Source organism: Rhipicephalus microplus, chromosome 3, assembly GCF_043290135.1.
Source record: "Rhipicephalus microplus isolate Deutch F79 chromosome 3, USDA_Rmic, whole genome shotgun sequence".
Lineage (NCBI taxonomy): Eukaryota > Metazoa > Arthropoda > Arachnida > Ixodida > Ixodidae > Rhipicephalus > Rhipicephalus microplus.
The window spans coordinates 49,441,412-49,467,774 of NC_134702.1; the positions used below are offsets into that span (position 1 = coordinate 49,441,412).

Consider the following 26,363-nt stretch of genomic DNA (forward strand, 5'->3'; position numbering starts at 1 on the left):
TTTATTTATTTATTTTAAAACCCTCGATTATCCGGCTCGCTCATCTGAAGCGCTCGCTGCTATTTCCGCGAAGCAGCGCGCTTTGTGGGCATGTGCTTGTCCTCGCCCTGCGTGCAAGTTGGCTCCGTAAGATGGCGCGAACGCGCGTAGAACAGCGCACGTTAAAGTTCCAGATTTGGGCGCCTGTACGTATATATGTGGCCCTTTATATATGCTACACAACAGCATGCACACAAAGTTACGTGCTCATGTCACTACTTTATGAAATCTGCACGACCCGAGGCTTCTTCAAATAGCTTGTGCGCCCCGCCACGTTGGTCTAGTGGCTAAGGTACTCGGCTGCTGACCCGCAGGTCACGGGCTCGAATCCCGGCTGCGGCGGCTGCACTTCCGATGGAGGCGGTAATGTTGTAGGCCCGTGTACTCAGATTTGGGTGCACGTTAAAGAACCCCAGGTGGTCGAAATTTCCGGAGCCCTCCACTATACGGCGTCTCTCATAATCATACGGTGGTTTTGGGACGTTAAACCCCACAAATCAATCAATCAAATCAAATAGCTTGTACGTTGCGTCATGACTTCCTTCCAATTCATCTCTCGCTCCCCCGCGCAATCGCGTGTCACTCGCCACCATATTCTGTATCGCGGATCTGCGTGTACAGATTGGGCAATCTTTCCGTCTTATCGGTGAACGGCCATAGATGATCGCGTTTCAAGTCTTATCAGAACTGGTGCATGAGTTGCAGAGGAAGCGCCCGAGTGAGAATCCATATTTCAACCGCACCGACGTACCCCAACCGTATAATGGCAACTTCGAAGAGCTGCAGTCGTTTGGGCTATATATATATATATATATATATATATATATATATATATATATATATATATATATATATATATACTTCGATCCACGGGCCCGGGAGATCGCGCGACTGCGCTGAACCCTCGCGTTTCCAAGGATGCCCATCGGCATTGCGCGCAATACTAAGCACGACTACGGATTCTCCAAGTCTGCGGTCTATTAATTTATTAAACGGGGCTGATCAGGCTTAGCGTATGTCGCCACGCTCATTGCACCCATATATATCGAGGATGGCCGTGTGTGGTGCCTATTAAAAGGCCCCTAAACCACAACGAGTTCATAGGCGAGGTAGCTAGTAGTCTCCTTTTCGCCTTTGCTACCCACTTCCTAAAATTGATATCTCCTCCTCGCCGCTTATTTATTCAGAAAACACGTGGACAATGTCAGAACTAAGCATTGAGCCAGTCAGGATTTTGCGATTTTTGACTACCCACTATGTTCGCTTGCGCGATCGCGAACGCAAAAAAAAAAAAAAAAAAAAAACGGAGTGAAATCCTTTTATCGCGTACGATAGTAATTCGAGACAAGACAGACAGGCATGCCACTGCATCGCAGACGCAGGGTAGGCGACAGTTGAGGACAGTTAGCTCTCGTATATCAGCCAACCGAGAGCCTATACTTCATCATGTCGCGTTAACGAACAGCTGGCGTCACGAATCGTGCCGCGAGGACTGCAAACGCCGGCGGGAGAGAATAACGCGATCGTTCTTCGTATCTCTGGAAGTGCACGATTTCAGGGGCTCCTTAAGGCATCTGTCCGCTAGTTACCGCGTCAGCAACGTTAAGCCTTACGGCGTGCTCGCTGTGGAAGTCCCGGTTGGCGTTGCTTTAGCGCTTGCGCTATCGTGCGCGCCAAAGTGCCAGGGTCGCGCTGCCGTTGGGCAAACTATTTGTATTCCCACAATCTGCGACGTGATAATATACCAACGCTCGAGCGTCGGTATGAAGGTCTGAACGAAATGTGGCCTCCCGTATGATGTAGGTTTTAAAGGCCGCCTTTCAGCTTTGTTATCCGAAGGCGACTGCATGCATGCTCGTGTCAGTGCTTGTTTGTGATTTCGAGATCCTTACTCGCATGACGCTAATGGAGTGAGCCACAAATTTTCTTCATCGAGGCGAAAGCCTGATAACTCCTCGTCAAACGCATAAAGTGACCTTCGCCGTCAGCACAAGGTGTGCAAACAATCGTTGCGTGATGACGTCGTAATGAAGCTGGTGTGACGTCACGTAACGTGATGGCGTCGTCACTTGGTGAATGTGTAGGGCCCATCTCGGAAGCGCTACAAAACCACGAGAGGTGCAGAAAGCTTCTATAGTGCCTCCGTTCACGGAGGCAGTGCATGATCACGTTGGGTGCAGAAACTTTTTGGGGAGAAGGGAGGGGAATTAGTGCAATCGACATAGGAGGCTTTCGCCTTGAGTTGTCTTAATTCGAGGAAAAAGAACAGCGTCTGAGTCGATACATCTTTCAGTTCATAATATGTTTTGAGTATGAAAGCGCACGAGACAGACAGACAGACAGACAGACAGACGGACGGACGGACGGACGGACGGACGGACGGACGGACGGACGGACGGACGGACGGACGGACGGACGGACGGACAGACAGACAGACAGACAGACAGACAGACAGACAGACAGACAGACAGACAGACAGATAGATAGATAGATAGATAGATAGATAGATAGATAGATAGATAGATAAACAAAAATGCTTCCATGAGCTTTGCGGACGTGGATACTGGCTGTATCGTGGAGCTTATAAGGAATGACCCAGCCGCATACAAGAGGTCGTCGTTCCTCATTCCAGAAGCCGTGGCGATAGGATAGGGCCGGCGCCTTACGCGTGCTGATAAGGTCCTGTTACACTGATGCGGTCCGCTCCTTTATCAAGTACATTTACTCGCGGGACGTGCCCCTTGCCAACGTTCGCTTTATTCGTGGCTGCGAGACGAGATATATGATGAAAAGTGAGCTTAAGACACCGACCGCAATAGAACCAGGCGAATTGTTCGACTGGCCGCCCTGTACTTGCGAAGGGGAAAGGGGTGACGAAGAACGAGAGAGAATAAGCGAAGCTGCAGTGATACTGCAACGTCATGACAATAGCACTGTCCAGGAACAAAGTGCTGCAGCGCGATGTTCTCGAGCCAGTTTAATTATCGCCTGAATGTCGCACTCGCACTAGTGTGAAGCTGTAGCCGTGAGATAAACAAACAAAAAAAAACTGCGAGCTCGCGGCTCGCTATACCGGCCGCCTAGCGGAAGCGGCTGTAACTCGGCGAGCGTTGACGCAGTGGCCTCCGGTATCGTCTTCGACGTCGCTCGTTCGCCGATGCCTGATCCGATCACCAACCGTTGGTTACCCAGGGATACACCTAGGTCTACCCCGTACGTGTTTAGTTCGTTCAAACACGACAGGTGTGTCGCATCACGCCTCGGCAAGAGAGTGTTTCGCCCTCTCTCACGTGGTCACATGACCGATCAGTGTCGGCCACTGTAATGTCGGCGTATTGGAAGAACATATTTGTTTAGCTACGTCGTGTTTCTAATGGGGACCGTTAATTCTTTTTGGGCATCAATCGGGTAAATGTGTTCTCTCCTCTGATTATTTTTTTTCTTTCTACGAGCTCAAATGCTAGGTTCCATGCGCATCACCATCTACGAAGGAAAAAAAAAGCAACATCCCTATCTGCGTAACACCAGTTAGTGCTAAAGAATGTAAGACGCTTGCTCACGATCGATTGACAAAAAAAAAAAATCGCAGCATTCCACGGAGTGAATGATGATGAGTGGGGCGAAGCGTCCTTCCGATCGTTCTCACTACCGTCCGTACGTCCGTGCGTCTATCTATCTATCTATCTATCTATCTATCTATCTATCTATCTATCTATCTATCTATCTATCTATCTATCTATCTATCTATCTATCTATCTATCTATCTATCTATCTATCTATCTATCTATCTATCTATCTATCTATCTATCTATCTATCTATCTATCCTTCTTTCTTTCTTTCTTTCTTTCTTTCTTTCTTTCTTTCTTTCTTTCTTTCTTTCTTTCTTTCTTCGTTCGTTCTGTCTGTCTGTCTGTCTGTCTGTCTGTCTGTCTGTCTGTCTGTCTGTCTGTCTCCAGATCGCTGTGACTCGGCCAAACGTGTTTTCAACAGCCCATACACCAAGCGACACGCTCTGCCCCACTGACGTCATCATTTCTCGCCAATCTGATTGGCTATGGAACACGCAGCACAGGCTGCCGGTATAGGATCGGCGGCGGGATTTACGCGCATGCGGTCCCATGTCACATCGTGACGCAGGCTCCGCGAAGACGGAGCTTAGCCCCGAGCGCTCGAAGGAAGAGTTGAGGGCAGTTGAGGGTGAAATGTGGAGCGAAGGAGGAGGGTATACTTTATTAGTACTCGTAGCTCCGTTTATAGTGGGTGTTTCGATTGAACTCTGGTGCCAATGATTTGCTCCCGTAGTGGTCTAATCGAAAACGACATGTGAAAAAACCGCTTCAGGGACCCTTTAAGGAGCTTCGCCCCCTACAAAAAATTAAGTTATCCTCAGAGGGTGGGCAAGCGAAGTTTGGCGTGTGCGTGCCTGGTCTGATATTTATTTTTTTATCTAATTTATTTCTTCCGTTTTTTTCCTTTATTTCTTTCTCATTGCACAATGCTTTCTCGCAATTGTTTCTTTCCTCATTGCCGGGAATTAGACCAACTCGTTCGCGTGCTTAGCAGCGCGACATTTCTGTTGCCACAGCCAGCAACGACGGCCGTGCATGCGTTCGCACCCAGGCAACATTGAAACGCGCCCACGTGAAATGACGAGTCGCCTCAATAAAAGATTAGACTTCCATATCAGGAATGGGTGACCTTTGACAAGCCCACGATTGTAAGGTCATTGAGTATGCGAAAACTGAGCATACGAATCTGCATGACACCGGCGCATCTTTGAGGGCCGGATTTCTGTACGTGCCGGGGTATTCTCTTGCGATACCGTTACAGAAAAATGAGCTCTAAAGCAATTGATGCTCAAGTGTGTTGTGTTCTTACTTCGGTTGTTGCATGGTGATCAGTGCCCCGCGCGTGATCTCGCCTGCTATTTCTTAGGCACCAAGTTACGCTATTTACTACCAGATGCACGGCTGAATTCTGCACCACAAACACTTCACGTACCTGCATTTTACTCAACGGCAGTATCTTTTTATCGACGCGCGCAGCAGGTTTGTCCCGATGTGGACATTCTTGAAAGCCGCATTGTAGATACAACGGCGGCTCTTCTGCTTCCTCTGGTTCCTCCAGCCCGTCTAGCACGATCGAGACAAGTCTCGTGGAGCGCGATAACGGCATTGTTTTTGCCTGGTCACCTCCGTGACTTTATGTGGCGTCTTGGATGGAGAGTACTCCCAACACGGGACAGACTGGAGAGGTGGGGCATGGTCCCATCTTTCACTTGTCCTAACTGCCCGTTACAGGAGTCTAACCAGCATATGCTGCAGCAATGTGTCATTGCAAAGGTGTTTTGGAAGTCAGTTAACACTAGTTTTCGCGGCCTAGGTGTTAATCGCTTTGTAACATCTGGTCGCTGCCCGCGTAGTCGCTTTGCACGCCTTCTAATAGCTGCGGGAGCTTTTTGTTTATGGCGTAATAGGTGCGAAGCTGTTGCGGCAGATCATCGTCGTCGTGCTCTTTTTCCAATACTGGAACGCCTCTACTCTGAACTCATATCGTTTCTGTCGGAGGAATTGTTCTTCCTTGGGGAGGAAGAATTTCTGCGACAATGGTCGTGCCGCTTTCTGTCCGTAGTTGACAGACGCGTTCGATTAGTCTTCCACTTGGCCTGGTTCCTATAGCCAGGTCACCTGTCAATGTCTGATTGGTGCATGTAATCACTATGTGCTTACTATTTTTATGTGTTTGTGTGTGTTCAATATGGGTGTTAGCTCTCCTATATATGCATTTCATTCGAACGCTGTAAGTTATGTAACCTTTATGAATATTAATACCTGTTGTACATATTTTCTAACATCTTCACCAAGTCTTGTAAATTCTGTACATATATCATCATGTACATTGTCCATATTGTGATTAGTGCATTTACGTAGTATATGTACAGTTATTAGTACAACGGACTATGGACATGCTACGGACTTGGACACTTTAGTTTAAATGTGTAGTGTATATTGTGCTTTGTCTTTTGTTTGTTATTGTACCTGTTATACAGACGCTTGTCTCTTAGGTTTGTTTCGTCCTATGAAAGAATAAACTTTTTCTAAACAAGTGTGTTGTGTTCGTCTGTGAGAGACGTGTAAGGCTTGTTTTCAGGCCTGCCTGGTATTGGTAGGTTAATCTTTGCTTAGTACTCATACAAATACATTATAAATACTATGTAAATATCCGACATATAGATCTCTACATTTTATTTGTGTGTTCTTCGTTTACCATGTATTGTGCATATGTAGACACTGTTTTTGTAACAATTCCTGTGTAGTTGCATATGTTGTGTATGTTATGTTCCGTTTACATATGTACACATATCTTTTTGTAACAACTTTTGGTGTGTCTGTGGATGTTGTGTTCTGTCGCAATGTTCTGTTGGATTGTAATTGATGTTCACTGTCTGTGAGAATAAATTTCTCTAAACACGGTGTAAGGCTCAAGGGATGGCTTTGTGCTCTGCCATAGTAGAGTACCAAGTACTCTAAATTGTTGAGCACTTTTTCTAAACTCACCCACCCCCACCCCTCACATGGTCCTCGAATGTAGCGGTTCTGTAAAATGTTGCGCTCACCCCGGGACGGCTTTATGCTCTGCCATTGTAGAGTACCCAGTACTCTAAATCGTTAACCACTTTTTCTTAACACACCTTAAATCACTTAACTAACCGCGGGACGGCTTTATGCGCTCCCATAATAAAGCACCATACTACTCTAAATAGTGGTCCACTTTTTCTAAACACATAATAGTTCTCGTCTGGTGCTCTCAGTGATACCAACGTCAGGGGTTTCCGCCAAGCTTGATGGCGTAATTTTTGTCAACAGGGCCTCATCAAAGGTGAGGCCCACGGGACGACTTTACGCTTTCCCACAGTAGTGTACCAGTTCTCTAAATCGTTCCCCTATTTTTTTTTTCTGAAGGCATAGTTTTTTTGGGGGGGAATGAGCGTATGGCGGTTGCACCTTTTGTCTCATTGTGAACGAAGGTTTTGCACGTGAAATCCGAAGCGTCTTGCCTTGTTTCAAAGGTTCGTTTGGTCGGTGCCTTGATTTTGTCATGCTTCATCCAGATACCATAAGTTTTTTGTCGAACTTACGGTAACAGTGTAGATGCCCTGCCACTGTTAGGTGCAACAGTGTATGATTGATTGATATGGGGGGTTCAGCGTCCCAAAACCACCTTATGATTATGAGAGACGCCGTAGTGGAGGGCTCCGGAAATTTCGACCACCTGGGGTTCTTTAACGTGCACCCAAATCTGAGCACACGGGCCTACGACATTTCCGCATCCATCGAAAATGCAGCCGCCGCAGCCGGGATGCGATCCCGCGACCTGCGGGTCAGCAGCCGAGTACCCTATAGCCACTAGACCACCACGGCGTGTGCCATCTAAAGTCAGTGGCGTTTACAGTCGAGTTCAATTTGCCCTACCTTCTGTTCTTTCGTTCTCTATTTTGGTTTCGGTGGAACTTCAGCGACCGACTTGTAACGTTAATTTGCTCATAATTACGCTTAATTACTTCGAGAACGTGGCTAAAACGATCATACCCGGCGGTACTTGAGAAATCTCGGCCACTTCCACGTCGTTGAGAACCGTCGGACAGCGCAGCTGCAAGCGCGCGAGTGTACGTGAAATCTGCCTCTAGATTTGGAATATTTACTCTCGGAACATTTACACCCACTTTTTTTGCGCACGTGAGCATTGGACGCGTTATTCGAAGGTCACAGGTTCGTATCCTGCCGGTGTCTTTTCGTCCACTTTTCTTTCTTCACATTTACGATACAATTACTTTCTAGTAGCATCGCCTGTGCCTTCCTTAGCACCATTGTCTGTTGTCTAAGTAATATTTTGTCTAACGAAGAAAACGAGCCCCCAAAATTCGCATTTTTTTTTGCACGTGAGAGTCGTATTTATAGCACTCTCTTTAGAGAGTCATGTTGACTCTCTTTTGGAAGGGTCGTGGGACGCTTGACTCTTGAAGAGAGTCAGTGCGACTCTTTAAAGGGGGCTTCAAAAGAAAGGTAGGAAGGGGAAGATAGTAGTTCTACCTTCAAAGCTTGCGATAAGAAATCCGTGGGCAGGAGTTGTATGTTGCAGTCGACGTTTAGACAGGTGGACATGCTTTCTCCAAGGCTTGAACTGATTTTCTTAGCGCTAGTGTGCGTGTGTCTACGAATTTCTCAGCTCCAAAGAGGTTAGAAATTCGCGCGTGATTCTCACATGTTTGAAAGCTGAGTCAAGGAACGCGTTTTTATGTTAGAGTGTACGTGCGCGTACACATTTCATCGTGATGATAATCACTTTGATCATCATCATCGCTTAGCGTCCTCATCGCCACCATTTCGTTTTATTCTTTATTCCCTCCCCCTACGTTCAGTTCACGTGACTACTATTGTAGACTACTGCTACTACTACTATTGCTACTGCTACTACTTCTGTTACTAATACTACTACTACGTCTCATACTACAACAACAACGACGACGAGAACGTCGGCACATGTAGTGCATGCTAAGGCATCATCACGGCTGAAATTGTTGGATTTCTATGAATACGTGTATGGAGCGTACGTGATGGCCTAAAAGAAGAGAAATCTTGCAGTGGCGTCTTTCAGGCGAGGGAAGTCATCCCGGCGGCTCTTTTCAAAGAGAAAGACTGACCGCTCGCCACGCGGAAGAGCGGGCGAGGAGTTCCTTTGTCGACATTTTCCAAGGTCACATACAGTTTCTCAAGGATAACTCATGTGGATACATACGCGCGTCGCAGAGCTGCATATCTGAAGCTGCAGAGTCAGGGATTGACATTTCTTGATTCCATATTAGTCAAATGGCGCTTTATAGTGAAGCCCAGATCTCCTGCTCCATGCATTTTCATACTGAAGTGCCCCAGTACTTCTAGCAGTCTCTCTGTATATTTTTATGTAGTTAAAAAAAAAAGAAGAGAGGGGCTTTCATTTTGGTGCGTGAAACTGTCTTCATTGTCCGAAGTATACGTCTCATGCGCTAGCCGAAACTGCTTACTATAGTTTGCACTTCTTAATGCGCTAGTTGAAGAGCCCCCGGCTCGCGAAATAATGAATCGCGAGGTTAATCGGGGCATTTAATCACTGAGGTGGCTCGGAGGTTGTGGACGGTTTGCACCGACGCTCTTCGTCGCCGCCATGTTTGAATACTAGCAAGTCGAAGACGTGAGTGAAGTTAATTGTGTGACTTGCAGCGAGTTACAGTCGATATCGGTGTTGTGTAATCCACTCGCACACACAAAAAAACATGCAAAAACGCTGCCGCTATCAAGCGTAAAGGGATTGCACGTATGTTGATGAAAGTGCGTGTGCTGACCTCACTCTGGCCGCCATGTCTTGGCACTCACGCATTGAAACGTCTGCATCGTTGACGTAATGTCATAACTACTTGTGATGTAACAGCTGTCTGTAAATATATATCTGTTCGCAAGGCTTGCGATTAAGGGTTCTCTCCCTTTCTCTCTTGTAGCTCGTGTATTACTTCGATAAGGTAAAATCAATCAATCAAGCAATCATTAATTCCAGCCTTTTCTCATTGTTCGTGCGCTTGAAACAACCCCTATCGTGTCCGTCTTTCTGTAATGACCTTTTATACGAATTCAGCATGCTTCAAAAGCCAACAATCCGGAACTCTGAACTTATAGAGGGCTTACACTGGATAACAAATGCTTATACCTTTTTAATATGTGGGATTTAGCGTCCCAAAATCACAATATGATTATGATAGACGCCGTATTGGAGGGCTCCGAAAATTTTGACCACCTGGGGTTCTTTAAAATGACACTAAAAACAACCATTAAGTCGACGTTGATTGTTGAAATAGCGGTCCAGAAACCTTGTTGTGTTACTTTTCTGTCGAGAAAGGGCTTATTTTGAAATAAAATCACGTTTTAGGGGCCCGCACTGGGTTATCGCATTTCAAATTACCCGCTTCAAGAAGCGGACCGACTCACGTCACTGTCGCCGTACACAACGTTGCCCGGCTCTACTGCGTGGTCGCCGAAACTATAGTAGAGAGAACGAACGCAGTGGAAGCCACAGCAGCAACAACGGCCATTGATCTATTTTCTGCGATTGGCTACGAGATCGCAGACGTGTTTTGGTTGAACTGCGCCCCGCTAGACGGCATGACCTGTCATGTTTAACTACGCGAAAATTGAATTTGCGAGACACTCTTGCCATTCCCCATAGTGGCGTCCGGTTTTTTTTTTTTCATCAATCAAACAGGAACAAACAAGGAGCATTTCATTGTGTTTCTTGATGCACGGAAGGTTCTTTATTTAGTGCAGCTGGATCTATTACTTGTCATTAACTGTAGGCGGTTCATCTGACGTCATCGGAATCATTTTGAGAATGTCCTACTGCGGCGCGTGTATTCTTGTGCATTTACCTGAACTTCTCGGTAAGTAGGACGCTGCTGTTGATAATATTGTTGTTTTAGGTGTTGTCATACACTCAGCTTTCATTGATTGATATGTGGGGTTTAACGTTCCAAAACCACCATATGTTTATGAGAGACGCCGTAGTGGAGGGCTCCGGAAATTTCGACCACCTGGGGTTCTTTAACGTGCACCCAAATCCGAGCACATGGGCCTACAACATTTCCACCTCCACCGGAAATGCAGCCGCCGCAGCCGGGATCCGAAACCGCGACCTGCGGCTCAGCAGCAGAGTACCTTAACTACTAGACCACCGCGGCGGGGCCATTGAGTTTTCACTCTGACGTTAATTGTTATTTGACTTTATTGTCCCTTTGACCGTGAAATCAAATCTGAGCACACGGGCCTACAGCATTTTCGCATCCATTGAAAATGCAGCCGCACCAGCCGGGATTCTATCCTGCGACCTGCGGGTCAGCAGCCGAGTGCCTTATAGCCACTCGACCACCGCGGCGGGGTGCTTATACCTTTTTATCCACGGATTCAACACCACAAACAGTACAAACTATGTGGTAAGGGATCCGGCTTTCAGGTTCAAGTACCATTCACATGTACTCGCAAAGGCCTCGTTCCGATGAGGTCGATGTGCCAAGACTTTATTGTTTGAGCTCCGTCTTTGTTATGGCAGGGCGCTCTACTTACAAGGGAAATCCGCGTGGTCGGATCTATATTCGCAGCTCGTCGATATGTGTAGGCGGCGGCCATTGTTGCGTATGCTGTGTTGTAGATTGTTCAAGCGCTATAATCAGCACCTGCTACTCTATTTATTGCGCATCATTTTTGTGGATTATTAAAAACTGGGGTTGCACGTCCAACGCAAGAGCGGGCACGCGAGTTGCATGGGCAGCGTATAAGTGCCTCGCCTGCACGTGTGCTTATCGGTCAACTCCATATTTTGCTGTTTTCATGCTCGGCGTAAAATTGGATGCTCACTGTCACGGCATACGCAACGATAACTCTCACCCTCGTTTTCAGAAACGCTCCTCGACTCGACTTTCATCCTTCACTTGACTGATTTGAGCACTGCGCCGCTGCTCGACTGAAATTGACGCTGCGCTTCTCAAGAATCGCTGCAGAATATTGCCGATACGCAGTGACTTGGTCTGCCAAGAGACGGCGCTTCCATCGGCTCTTTCAAGTAGAGGAGAGCTCTTGAGTGAAGGGGCGTTTGTGAATACGGGGGGTTAGATACAGCGCTTATCACGCAAGTTAACCTGTCCAAAAGACAACTGTTTGAAATGCGTCTGTTGTTTCGAAACGCAGTTGCATTCGTGTCGTATCCGTGACCACGAAGTTGCACGCCTGTTGCTTATGGAGTTTGTGGGTTTAGATACTTTCAGCTGACGTTTCAGTTGGTATTGTGGGTGAAATGTAGGTGCAATGTAGATGAGCTTATTGCAGATCTGCTGCTATATAAGTCACGTTCGCAGCGCAAGCGGATGTGTGTGCGCATTTGCATGTCGTGCTCTTATCGGTTGAGAACCCGCAATAAATAGCATTGTGATATCGACACTTCTCGGTCGGATAGGAACAAAGCCAGAGCGCGTCAGTAGGCTCTTATTAAATTTAGGAGCGAGTGTCTGGTAAACTATAGGCTACTGACATTCGGGAGCATATCTTTCAATCGTGATGCCGACTGTATTTTATGCATGCAGGCTTTTTTATCGCGTAACCAGGCAAAACTGAGCTATTAGAAAGGTCACGAGGTAGCTCTTATACTTCTAGACCTCTTTCCAGTAAGCACTCTTAAGCGATGCTGTGCGCCGAACGAAAGAAAACAACGAATGTAGACACTCAGTGACGGCTAATACGCTCTTCTTTTTTTCATTCAATTGTTACTCTGCTCAGCGTGATGGGGCCACAGCATGAGTGATTTGCAATGTTCAGAAAAAACGTATCTTCATTGGCACACTGCGGGGCACATGCTGACTTTATGAGCGATCCTATTCTCCAATGAACTGAACAAAGAGTTAATTAGCGCGCATGTTAGCTTTCGTGTGTCGTATCTGCGAATCTGTCTCCGTCAGTGAGGCGACTTTACACTCCTATACCGTATACACGCAAGTTGTAACCATATTGCCTATCGTATAGAACCAAGGGGTAACCTGTTGTCTAGGCAATAGATAACCCCTTGGCCGGTCGTGCACATGTTCGCACGCCTGATGTTCTCTTCTTCCGGAACCTATGTCCCGCGGTCACTATGACGTATTCCCCCAAGCGGAGATGGATAAGACAGTGGTAGACGTCAGTAGAAGGTTCGGTCGCGACATTTTTTCTCAATGAGCACGCCGGAATCAGCGCCCAGCCACGCTCAATGTTTGTTGGAATGTTATGACACCCCTATTAAAAAGACTCACATAAAAATGAGATAATTATCCAAGTGATGCAAGATTCAAGTGTATGGGATACATAAGTTACCGGAGCTCAGCTTTAGTCAAGATAAGGGTAATTTAACTAGCAGTGTAATAATTAAACGCAAGGTCGTGTGTTCATTAAGAGAGCAGACTGCGCGCTTTTAAATGTATACGTTTGTTCCATCACTATGGTACGTATTCACTACTTATCAAGAGGACACATACCCATTGTAGAACAGCCTTTTTCGGTTCAAGTGGACAACGGCGGACAATGTACATGCACCGAAGCTATATGAAAGTCGGCGGCGATCATAAGTTAACCTAAAGCAATGTCTAATCGGACGAAAAGGTCACCATACGCTAGGGTCTAGCGCCATTAAAGACAACTAAATGGAACATGAAGGTCGCCTTAAGCTTTTGTTCATCACAAACCGCGTTAGTTGAAGTTAAGTGGCCACATATTTTCGCTTCTCCACTTTAAGTCTGCTCGGCTATGCGCTATGACATTATCGTCCTATCGGTCTTGATGTCTGCATGCGCGTTCAGTGTTAATTATGAATTTATTTTTCAATATTTTTAACCTTACTAACTGCGCAACATGATCGACACAACGGGCGAGTTACTATGATTTAATATCTTCGATTTATTAAACGTAATAAAAGACGAGTCACTAGACCGCCTGTTTTAATTAGGCTCTGCAGCTTCACTAAATTTGCCTGCGCAGGCACATGGTTTCATTCTCTTCAATACTCCCAGTTTTTACGGCCACTTAGGGTAGGCTCATTGAACACACCCGTGACAAGTACTTCATGTCAGATAATTTTGCTTGCTAGAGCGATTGGGGTGTATTTTTTATTAAAAATTTTTAGAGACAATCGTATTTGAAGACAATATAACAACGATTATCCTCGAGCAGAGCGTCTATTCCGAGAATTTCGTCATGAGATTCGACATCCCTTTCTGCTGGTTTTGTACTCGGGGGGGGGGGGGGATAAGTATCGACGGGCAGTGAAGCATTATAACCTAACCCTTACTGTTCTCGTGCGCTGCTGTTATTGACAGGCGAAAATATATAGCAACTGGCTTTTTCTCTCTTTTTTTGCTCCGATTTTCCTTGCGTAGGCGACGTTTGTGTGACGCGCCTTGATATTGCATCTACAGATCTGAATCCGAATTTAGGTCGCTGAGTTTAAAACTCGATTAAAATAATATTTCGTAGCAAATTGCACCCCGTTGCTTCAGGGCAATAGATTGAGCGAAACGGAGCTCTTCGCCGCCGAATAACATAGCCAGCCTTGACATTTCAAATAACAGACCCGCTAGTGATAGCGGTAAAAGGGTATTATGATGTTTCTGTTAACGCTACGTCTGACTCCCCATTGTATTCGTTATGGAAAAGTATACGTGTTGGAACATAAGAATCGAGCTTAAGTAATGTCGTCTTCATATATAGGATCGTCTTAAAGCGTCAAATGTACAGACGTAATCCATAATCCTGACATCGCGAAGAGCTGATTACCTCTTCTACTTGTTGATGAAGGCGTTTGAGCACGCTAGAGATCGCGTTCGCTAAAATTTCTGTTCGCCAATGCGGACGAGCCTTACAGGCAATGTTTCGTAGCACTCCTCGTGTCGCGTTAGGAAATATAATTAAACACTCTTTCCACGGATTTCCAAGTGAATTAGTCGCAAGGTCTTTACCTAAAACGTACTTGTTGGCTAGTTGGTATACAGCATATGGCAGCGCACACCAGGTTACATAACGAACACACGCACACACACAAAAGGAGGACACAGGCGCTTGTACCGTCTCTCTCTGTGTTCGGGTTCGTTGTGTTTGTTTTACCCGCGGTCAACACTGCGTCAGGCTGCGTACAGCCTGTGTTGAGTATAGGCGCATTGCACCGGCAAGCCGGCGCTTTCATTTAACACGCCAGCATCGCCGACTGGTGGGTACTATTGGTAAAGGAGGTAAGAAAGGGAGTGAAAAGATTACATTTTTCGCGTGTTAATATGACTCATCACTTGTCTAATCTCATCATCACACTCGAATAGCTCTCCGACTTTCTTTCGAAACGCTTCTCTCGAGCAAGTGCCGTGATGAATGTGCCTCGTGGCACTCCAACTTTAAAGACGATATAGTCTCTCAGTCTGTCTGTCACACGTTTAAGTGTTACAGACAGTGTACAGAATCACTGCTAAGTACCCATCTGTTTTCGGAATTCCAACTTACACGTACTCACTCGGCGAGGTGGCGCTCAAAAAAAAAAAAAAGAGAAAGATTGGAAATGCACATATGCGCACGAAAATCGCTACAATGCACGGCACTTCAGTGTGCTTGGCGTATACATTGTGTCCATGTCAGTGACATGCATTTGTGAATGACACGTTTCATCTTGACCAGACGGACTTCGCTCGTGACCTCGACTTCACTCGTGACAATATCATTGATATTATCTCAAAGGAGGGGACATGTTGACGCATCATCCGACCCACCCACCAAACCCTAAATGTCGTTTCGTTGACCCGACTAAAACTCTGGTCTTATCTCTTTGTTATTCCTTTTTTGTTTGTGCTTGGAAAAAGTGGGTAACGATTTAGAGTACCAGGTACTCTACTATGGGAAAGCATGAAACCGTCCCGTGGGCCTCACATTTAATGAGGCCCTGTTGACAAAAACTTCGGCAATGCCCTATATACGTTTCTTTTTCTTGTTACGGTTAAAAAAGTTCTTTCTTTTTCTCTTCTCCTGCTGCAGATCGGGTCATCCTCTTATGGTGCCTTAAGAACCTGGCGCAAAAGGAGCACAAGTAAGTTGGCCAAGCAGTTTGTTTTTATTCCTGCTCGCGGCAAGTTATTTTTCACCCACTTTTCTTTCTTCTTCTTTAAATTACGTTGGTTCTAATAACTTCCCCTATACATTTCCTGGCATTATTGTCTGATAGATCTCATTAATATTGTGTCAAAAGACGGAGAAACGAGACCTTTAGGTATACACTTCTTTCACTTATATATTATAGTCTTTTCTTTAGTGCTGTTCATTCAGGCTTCTACCAATCAATGACAGCGCCGCCGTAGCTTCATGAATGATTTCAGACGCGGAATTCGACTGACGCGTAAGCAAGGGCAATGGTCTCGCTGGCGCCGATCTCTCGCCTCAGATCGGTGGTTTCGTGCTTTTGTAATTTTTTTCCCATCTTTCTCACATCACAAATGCCGCGCATGACGAATTGGGAAGCATGCATCCAGGTGTTCCCTTAACCGCGCTGCGCGCGTTTTTCGCTATGACTTCGCGTTCTACGCCCTTCAACAGTTACCCGTCAATGACCCTTCTTGATTGCACGGTGGGAATAGGATATACTACGACCTTGATACAACGAACCCGGATATAACGAAATATCGGTTTAATAATTAAAGCAGACGAAAAGTAGTCTTGGAAAAAGTAGTGTTATGAGTATACGTTTTTAACGAATTTTCGCTGTGATGTAAGTGCCGCTCCGGTTGCTCCAAACTGCTCTAAAAGAGAAATGCTGTTCCACGCTACCCCAAAGGGCGATATTTGCTATACTGCTCCGTGCCTGCTTTGAAGTGGTGTTGGCAAACTCAAAAAAATGAATTTGAACCATGTGACAATTGATAGCTTAAACGAAACCAAAAGCAAGCTGAACACACTATGCTCCTTGTATGCTACTCAGTAGCGTGAAAATAGAAAAAAATCACAAGGGGTGACACAAATCAGGCCATGTTGGCCATTTAGATTTCCAATATGGGTTGTGTGCTTTTTTATATCAGAATCAAACAATGCTTTGAAATCAAACAGTCACCAATTAACTTTCCAAGTTGAGTGCAGGCAGTCGCGTCTCCCATGATCAGTTGGCAATTCTGTCGTTGATCAGCAAGTGAGAACGTGTCGGCCGGATGAACTGTGCTCCGATATTTGTAATAAATAAACGAGCATGGGATTCGAGTTTGAGCAATTGCATTGTTCTGTTCATTCTCTTTTTCAACCTTTTTTGCAATATCCATAATCCACACAGCTGAGCGGCATTTGACAGAGGTATGCAGTACCTGTATTAATAAATAGTCTTCAAAAGTTTATTGCGCTATACTTGACTCATAACTCAGTTATATCACGACCTATAGCTAAATGTCAAGGGGGACACTTGCAAGGGTGTACTCCCCAGCCTGAACAGAAGGGAAGTCGGGACCTCCCTGATGCCCGTATGATTTACGCCAATGATTTGGCTCTCAGACCTCTCAGTCTATGCCTTCCTGTTTCCGTATTTCGCCTCGCGCTAAAAAAATTCTTTCAAATGCGTCATCAACAAGCCCACATTGCAACTCTCAGCGACTGTACTGCTTGTATATACTAACTGCTTACTAGCACGCTGTATGTTTGATAATAAATATAAATATTTTTCAGATGTCTAACTGATGATTTAGACTTCAGGAGTCGCTAGGAACATGCATCTGCTCTGGGAACATCAATAGCCGCCCAAAACTAGAAATTTTGATGCTCCGAAGACGCTCAAGACTGCTCCAAAGCACCATTTTTTTTCTGCTCCAGAATCAGCTGTTTTCGAATATATCGAACTTATTTTCGTGTAAGAGGCAAATTTGTTATAATGAGGTATAGGGGTAGATACTGCGCTCGCCTGCGCAGTTTCTGACGTGAGATGCTTGGCACTGTATGTCGTTCTTATAGTCGTGCACGTCTGTCCTCGCCTGCTCTCAGTCAATGTTTAATAGTCGTTGTCTTTTTCAACATATCCCGTCGTGCAGAGCAGGAAAGAGGCAGGAAGAAAGAGATAGAGAAAAAGAGAGTTAGAAGCACTGCTAGAGAGATAGAAACAGACACAAAAAGAAGATACAAGGAAGAGGGAACAAGCGTACCCGTGTAGTATAGTACAGCAAGGGGTGGTAAAGTAAACTAAGAGTGATAAATACGGAAAGAAGGAGTGCGACGCCGCCAGGTCGGTCGCTTCCTAAGTCTTCGCACCGCTAAGTAAGTAGCCACCCCCTTTTTCCTTTACTTTTTTTTCTTGTGGTACGATATATACGCTTTCCTTGTAACTTATAGAGAATACCATTCATAACCGTCTCGTTCAACGGGTGCGGCATCATTTGCTCGACACCTTCCGCAACACTCTAAAGAAAGCTCCCCGCACAAGACTTCCTCCCCATTAGTGACGTGATTGCAAGACCGGCTCGCATGCTCTATAAGTACACTCTTCATGTGTCTGCTTTTGTGCCTTTGATCGTAGACGGCTTATTTCTCTTTCCTCGTGCGTGAAGTCAGTATACGTTACGGTGTTTTCGGTTTCTCCAAATCACTTCCTGGTTAGCCCCGCGTCCCTATATCAAGCGGGCCGTTATCGGCTCTGTATACACGCTCGAGTAGACACGCATCTCTGGCGGACCAGAATAGCGCGCGACGCGGTGCAGTGTGCGCGTATACAAGCTGCTTCGAATCGCTTCTGTGAAATGCAGCAAACGTTTCGTCGGTTCTCGCACCGGTGGGTTCTCTCGATTTTCTGCCGCTCACGAGATCCCGGCTGTTGGCAGACGAACAAACGCTTAGAGCTGGAGGAAGCGGGTTCGAATCCCAGTCAATGCGGCTGCATTACGATGGGGAAGAGATGCAAACGAACCAACGTACGCTTAGAATTTTTATAGAACGCTATAAATAATAAAAAAATTATTTGGGGTCCTTCGGTGTGGCCTTATAATCAAAAAGTGGATTTGGTTTGTGAAACTCGAGCAGTTATTACTTTGCTTGTTAGCAACAAACGACGACAGTAACAAAAACGTCGCCTTGAGTAGTGAGAAAGAACTTCATTCAGCAGTTGGCTGCTGGATTGCTGGCTACTGTTGGTAATGACCCTCTTTTAGGGCCCCACTGTCTGTTGCGGCTCGACGGTCCTGGTTAAGAGTCGCCAATTAACTTTCCAAGTTGAGTGCAGGCAGTCGCGCCTCCCATGATCAGTTGGCATTTCTGTCGTTGACCAGCGGTGAGAACGTGTCGGCCGGATGAAGTGTGCTCCGATATTTGTATGTTATGTATGTGCTCATGTCTCGGAGTGGACACACAGCGGTCGCCGTGTTGTCACAGAAACAGCACAAACGCGTGGAGCGCAACATGTACTCATACCAATGGTTCCGTTGGGAGTGAGTGAGAGAGTGAGTGAGTGAGTGAGTGGTCTATTCAAACCAGCGGATTGAGGCCTGAGCCTATATGCCGCTCTGGGAGCGTCGGAACGACCCTGTGTCTCAGCCGCCTTCCGTGTTCGCTGGATGGTCCATACTTTTGTCGATCTGATTCGATGAGCTGAGCTTTCCACCGCGCCCCAAGCTCTTATCAGGAGACTTATGTGTATTCTCATAAAACGTGTTCTCAGGTAGCGTGGTTTATGCTACATTGTTTACTCGAGTCATGTGGCTCTTGGTCGGGTATAGATGCGTTTTTATGCGCAGTGTTGGGAAACGCTCTCGTTTGAAGTTGCCTCCAGTCAGCTCCCGAGATCTATTGTATTCCTTGATCCTCAAGGCATCGTTTCTGCTCAAGTCGTGAACAATCGAACCCAAAACGTATCATATGACAGCAATAACGAGGACAATGTTAATTATGGTGATGGTGAGGACCATGGTGAGGACCACCTGTTTATAAGATTCCGTGGCTCGCTGATTGTCCTGCCTATATGTTCGCGTGGCAGTTGTTCAATGTTTATTTTTCATTCCTTGTTACTGAATATTATTACCGTGATATTTGCGTATGAGTGATCAACATGTGTACTATATGATAAATTAATGCTAAATGTTATCGCATATCGTGGCGAAGAGCGATGGGTCTACAATTATTTTACTTATTCGTCTTAATACTGTTATTCTATTCATTCGATGCTTTTATTTGTGCTCTATAGTGTTGCTCGTCACCAGTCTAGCTGACATTTAACCGGAAACCGTTAGGTCGCTTTACTGCGATGTGATCACGGGGACATGGATGGTGCATCCTGGTGTTCGTTTTAATGTGAGGGGCGAAGTACCAGTGGAGTATGCAGAAATCATCTTATAGATGACGCGTTTCTACATATGTTAGCCAGTGTGTGTCTGAGAGCAGAGGGAGGAGGAGGGGATGTACGCACATGAAACATGCACGCACATGAAAACAGGGGGGGGGGGGGGGGTAGAGGGGAATGTACGTGAAGGAATCCTGCCAATGTGTTTACCGGAGGAGGCGGGGAGGGCATAGAATCTCTTCTGAATGGGCGTCCGAGTTCAACGATTCTCAGATGTCATGATTCACGAAGGTTGTCCGCCTCGTAGATTTTCCTGCCACGACTCGCGAGGAACTCGCCCGAGGGCTTGCGGAAATGATTGCCTGCATTTTTTTGAGTACATTGATATGTCGTTGGGTTGGGGACCTCCCTGCATGCATTCACACAAAATTCGAGTAGACAACGCGTGCATATACATATACCATTGTCTTAGACACAGCTCATACGATAACAACTGCAGAAAAAACGTATGAAAAAAAAAGCGAAATTTGCGGCACTGAATGGCACGAGGAAACCAACGATCATTCATTTTGATTTGTATTTGTGAATGGAATTCAAAAAATCACTATCGCACTTTGGGAACTTGCTTGAGAAGTGGTGACTAACCATATTGGCGTTTGCAAACGGAATCCCATTCGCACGTTAAAGAACCCCAGGTGGTCGAAATTTCCAGGTGGTCGAACCCCAGGTGGTCGAATTTTTCTTTCTTCGTTCTGGCTCACTCACTCACTCACTCACTCTCACTCACTCACTCACTCAATGCGCTCTCACTCGTCCTGCTGCGATGGTCTATATAGGGGATATGGTTCTCGACTGCTGACACGAAAGTCGACGGATGAAGTCCTTGGCCGTGTTAGAGGCTTGTGGGTTGAGATTTACGCGCACGTTTTAAAGGATCTTCCTTGGCCTAGAGTAACAGTATATGGTCGCTACCCGTAGGGACCATATACAGTTACTCTACCTGGGTCCTCTATACGACGACATCTCTCATATTCGTATCGTAGTTTGGGGTCGTGAAACGTGAACATTATGTCATCACTCACTCCCTCTCTCTCTCTCTCTCTCTCTCTGAAACACGCACACACACAAACACAAACACACACACCCGTGCGCATGCGTTGTGGGTGTTTCTTTCCTCAAGTGCGTATGATCGTCTTCCTGTTCCCTTTCGAGGTGAACTTCTTTGTTTGCCCTTCATTTTCACCCATGTGCTTCGAATACCGCGGAGGGTCATTTTCTTGTTGCCAAGCGTGCCGTGACAATGGAGGGACTGACGCATGCAGTTCTGGGCGGGCGGGCGGCTAATGACGCCGTCTTTCTTTCGTCGCTCTCGAATTCGCGGACTAACTTCAATTGTTCGCGGAAGCGCGCCTGTCCTCGGAAGATGAAAGAAGGAGAGGGAAAGAGAAAAGTAGTAATTTACGCTCTGTGAGCCTCTTCAGACGCGGCCTCTCTTTTCGGCGAATATTCTCGGGAAGTGCCGTATCGCGACTACGCAGCCCTATCCAGACTGCCGGAGAAATACCACCGCGAAGAGGAAAGAGCAGTGCGAGAAAGATTGAAGTGGGAACCGGCCGGCTTTCCCGACTGAGGAGGAAACAATGTCTCACCATCCGGTTGCGTTTTCTTTCTTTCTTTCTTTCTTTCTTTCTTTCTTTCTTTCTTTCTTTCTTTCTTTCTTTCTTTCTTTCTTTCTTTCTTTCTTTCTTTCTTTCTTTCTTTGTTACGAAGAAAGGTCATGGTCCCCGATGGTCTCGTTGAGTCGCCGGCTTGCGTTATCGCCGTGAAACCGTTACATGCGCCGGAACCAAGATTTTATTTATACATTTGTTGTTGTTATATGTTGCCACGTGTGCTATCTTTTTTTTATTTTTATGTAACCGACCCGCTACTCGCGTAATTTGTTCATTGCGCAGGCCGCGCCTTGATGTATTGGATGCTTATAGACTATTTCGGAGCCTTTCGGATGTTTATGGACTATTCCGATAAGATTGCGTAAGTTTATCGACATGGTCCATGATTTACTCTGTAACTAATGCGAGCATATTCGATGACACGCGTATGAATTCCGACGCGTTTTACCGCTCATAAGTTTTTAGCGACGACTGAGTGTGCGCATATCACTTTATTATCAGTGTCGTTTTTTTTTTTTGTTTCTGGAAACGCCTATATCCCCTGCATGGCACTGCAAAGCTCTCGCCTGTCTAGTTTCTGTGCACAATATGGTTTATCTACTACCTCTACTAATACCCCGCCGCGGTGGTCTAGTGGCTAAGGTACTCGGCTGCTGACCCGCAGCTCGCAGGATCGAATCCCGGCTGCGGCGGCTGCATTTCCGGTGGAGGAGGAAATGCTGTAGGCCCATGTGCTCAGATTTGGGTGCACGTTTAAGAACTCCAGGTGGTCGAAATTTCCGGAGCCCTTCACTACGGCATCTCTCATAATCATATGGTGGCTTTAGGACGTTAAACCCCACATATCAATCAATCAAGCCAAACTACCACTACTACTACTATTGCTACTAATACTACTACTACGATGCAGAAACTGCATAGGTGGACATATGCAGTTGTTAGTGAGACATATCCTCACTCTTCAGCGGGTAAACTTGTGAAGGCGAGAAAGCGTGCGAAACGTTTGTGTGTGAAGCGCTTGTGAAGTTACGAAGTGGTAGTGTGCGTAGGCGTGCGCGCAGACGAGCCAGGGCAGCCCCCCCCCCTTAATCCTTTAAGGGGGGGGGGGGGGGTCTGCTTCATGCCTTAACTCAGTTACCCAGTCGTACCTGTCCTGCTATTGTTTTACGTGCGGTTCTATGACCGCACGCAGGATCGTGACGCTAATGGCGGCCCACATAACCCCCTATGTTCCAATTCAACAAGTCGTCCCGCTCGAGGACGAAGTGCAGGCCTTTCTGAGAAACACGTCGTCGCCTAAACTTTATATAGTTTATTTTTTGTAGGAATCGTACACTAGTGCCGGGGAGGATGCGTGCGCCCCCCTCTCCCGCCTCCTTCTCCCTAACGGAGAACTATGTGCACGCCTGTGTGTGTGTGTGTGTGTGTGTGTGTGTGTGTGTGTGTGTGTGTGTGTGTTTTCTGCATTTCTGCGCGAAACACTGGGGAGTATTCTATAGAGATTTCAAGTCTCGGTTATTGAACCGATGGCAGACCTGTTATCTTTCGCTGAATTGTTTCCGGTGCGTAAGGAGCTCAATTGTGGAAAAATAACGAGATAGAAACCATAGCCAGGTGTATAGGTTGACACGTATTAATTATTGTCTGTTAAACCTTTTCACTGGCGGTAAATGAACTGCCGCACTGAGAGTTTCATCGTGTTCAGCAAAAACCAATGGAGGGATACAGACAGAGAGTGGAGATTTCGTGATGCTTCCTGGTTTTTAAGGGATCGTGGGAACAACGCTACCGGTTTAATTCGATTACGTTTGACAACGCCCGCGAATTCTATAGTATACGTGGAAATTAGTTTCGTCTTTAGCCGTGTTCATGACGAAGGGAACTTGTAAGAATATTGCCTTGAATTAATGAAATCAGATCAAATCGGAACTACATGCCCGATGGGGCTCCCGTATGTTTACGCATATCAGCGTGCTCTTTACCCAAAAAGACCGCGGACATTTACAAGTATGTTATCCAACAATTATTAGATTTGCACACGCTCGCGAGTTATACGTAAGGGGCTTCTTTTCAGCATTTGACTGATACGGCTTTCATATGTTCGAGCATTGCAGCGTGCTTTGTAACACATAGCGGGCATTTCCTTTTGTAAATATGTTATTGGCCACTTATCAGACTTACGCACGCTCGCGAATTCTACGTTAGTGTTTGTTTTCCGCAACTGCTCGACCGATATGGTTTTCGTATACGTTTGCGCAAAGCAGTATGCTTTGTTACGTGTAGGGGGTATGGACTTTTATAAATATGTTATTCAGCGCCTACGTTTTTTTAGATACATGTGTAACTTTATTTTTGTTACTTGTGTATTTTTATCGTTGTTATCAAATCCGTGTAAGCAGACGCTGATGCCACGTACACAGGTCGAGGCGTTGGTTGCTGCTGCGCTTGTATACATTCTATAGGAAAAACCTCGGCAGTGGTTTAGCTCGGCTATGCCAAGATATGCGTAGCGTGAGCGACAGACAGACAGACAGACAGACAGACAGACAGACAGACAGACAGACAGACAGACAGACAGACAGACAGACAGACATACAGACATACAGACGGACGGACAGACAGACAGACAGACAGACAGACAGACAGACAGACAGACAGACAGACAGACAGACAGACAGACAGACAGACAGACAGGCAGGACGGACGGACGGACGGTCTAGCGAGCGAACTCACGCGAGTCGTGCGCGAGCCCACTAGTGACACGTCACTCGAGGAGCTTCCAGGCCTTCTCCGGTGAGCCAGCCGGGTGCCGTGTGACGTCACTGCTCCTCGGGCATGCGCAGTATGCAGCATGCAAAGCGTGATTTCTTTCGGGCAGTGCTGACTTGCCACGTACATGACTCGCTCTGAACAGACACGTTAACTCTCTTTTCGGTCACACGACTTTCCGAAGATGATCTCAGGTCAGATCTCCCCAAGGAGATCCGTCGTGAAGCACGGACGGACATACAGAAACACGGACGGACGGACAGAAGCATGGGTGTATCGACAGAAGGATGAACGGACGGATGGACACTTCGCCCCACTCATCATCATTCACTCATCATATTCTGTCAAAACCACTAATGTCATCTAGTTGTATTATTCCCAAGGACATATACACACAGCGCCATCTACTGAGCAACTCGTAAACTAGAGGTACCTACATACTACTACTACTACTACTACTACTACTACTACTACTACTACTACTACTACTACTACTACTACTACTACTACTACAGAGGAGGAGCTCCGCCTCTAATAGAAAATAGGGGGCTTTAAGAAGTGGCCTCCGTTACCAACGCATTACCAATCTCAAATGTGGCGCCATATACTCGGTTAGAATCTAAACACATTATTCCCGGATAACGGCTACGTGTCTGTATAAACGCGCTTGATGGCCAGTTCTTGAGATCACAGCTGTAGCGGTGCGGTTGAGGCATGCCCTTAGCACAGAAAACATCCATCTTTTTTCTTTCATTTAGATTGCAGCTTACACTCCCAGTCGCGATGATAGGAGTTCGCCACAGCCGTGATGAGCTATAAAACGTTCGAGTTCAATAAGTTCCAATGTGAATACTTTTCCTCCTCCTCCTCAGACTGCATGCTACCTGCCACTTCTATTTCTGCAAATACTATAATACTAGCAGTTGAATTTCTACTATCACCATTACCACCCACACTACTACTGCTACAACAACAAGTACTACTACTACCACTCTAACTACTACTACTGCTACTATTAGTAGTAATGCTATTAGAGATTTTACAAGTACCAGTTTTCTAATTATGCCTGAATACCCTTGTCAGTCTACCACAGCCTCCATCATCATTGGTTAGTGAGTGTGGTTGTACTGTACGACGTGTCAAATGCGTATAGAATTTCTTCAGGTATACCTTCACCCCGCCATATATGTGCCGATCGTTTCATGAAACGTTGCCTGAAGTGTTGCCTTCTTGTAAGCCAGCACGTTTTGAGGCACCTTGTGCGTTTCTATATATACGACGCTGATGGAGTGTCGAGTCGCCGTTCAGAGGATAGTGGGCGCAGACAATGTGGGCGCAGGTGGGGAAGAGAGACAGTATCGAGTCGGAGCAGGTAGAAGAAGAGTAAGATGAAGAGCCGAGAGAGAGCATGACAGTGAGTGATGCCCCTGAAATCGGACAGCTTGTTTCAAATGCGGAGCATTTTATAGTCGCACCTAGGCAAGCACAAACACATTCTCTGCCGAATGACTTTACACCGCGGAAAATTCAACAGGCCCCGAATGCACCTTATTGCCAAGTGTGTGGTTCAGTACCGACACTATTCCACACATGCTGACACTGTCTCAGAGCCAATACACCACAACGCCAATCACTCCGGTCTAATATACTTACATCGGAGTCCAGGGTCGCGAATTTGGGCGAAACAACCTTATCGCGGACGATTATCTTTAACATGCCATCTTGGGGGAGGCTAGTAAAACCTCGCTCTGAAGCTCGGACGCGAACTTGGGTTTCAAAATAAAAGTTTTCTTTTTTTTTTTCTCGCAAATCCGGCGTCAGCGGTGTCGTCGACACCCCCACTGCGCATGCTCGCGTCTCGTACCAACTGTCGCTCCCCCTTAGACGAACACGTGCACCCACCTACACGCACTTTCTAAAATACACCCTTCCGAATATCAAGACGAGTGCACGCCCCTGGGGCGGAGGGGTACCCACACTTACACACATTACATACAGCTGTCCCTCGC

General features: G+C 46.3%; 1 protein-coding gene across 1 annotated transcript in view; it reads left to right on the plus strand.

Moving 5' to 3' along the window:
- LOC119175083 (transducin beta-like protein 2) overlaps positions 1-26,363 on the plus strand; it is a 282,143-nt gene that overhangs the window by 31,449 nt on the left and 224,331 nt on the right. The window contains exon 3 of the mRNA XM_037426315.2: positions 15,655-15,706. Coding sequence (XP_037282212.2) covers positions 15,655-15,706 — 52 coding nt within the window. The remainder of the gene's footprint in view (positions 1-15,654; positions 15,707-26,363) is intronic.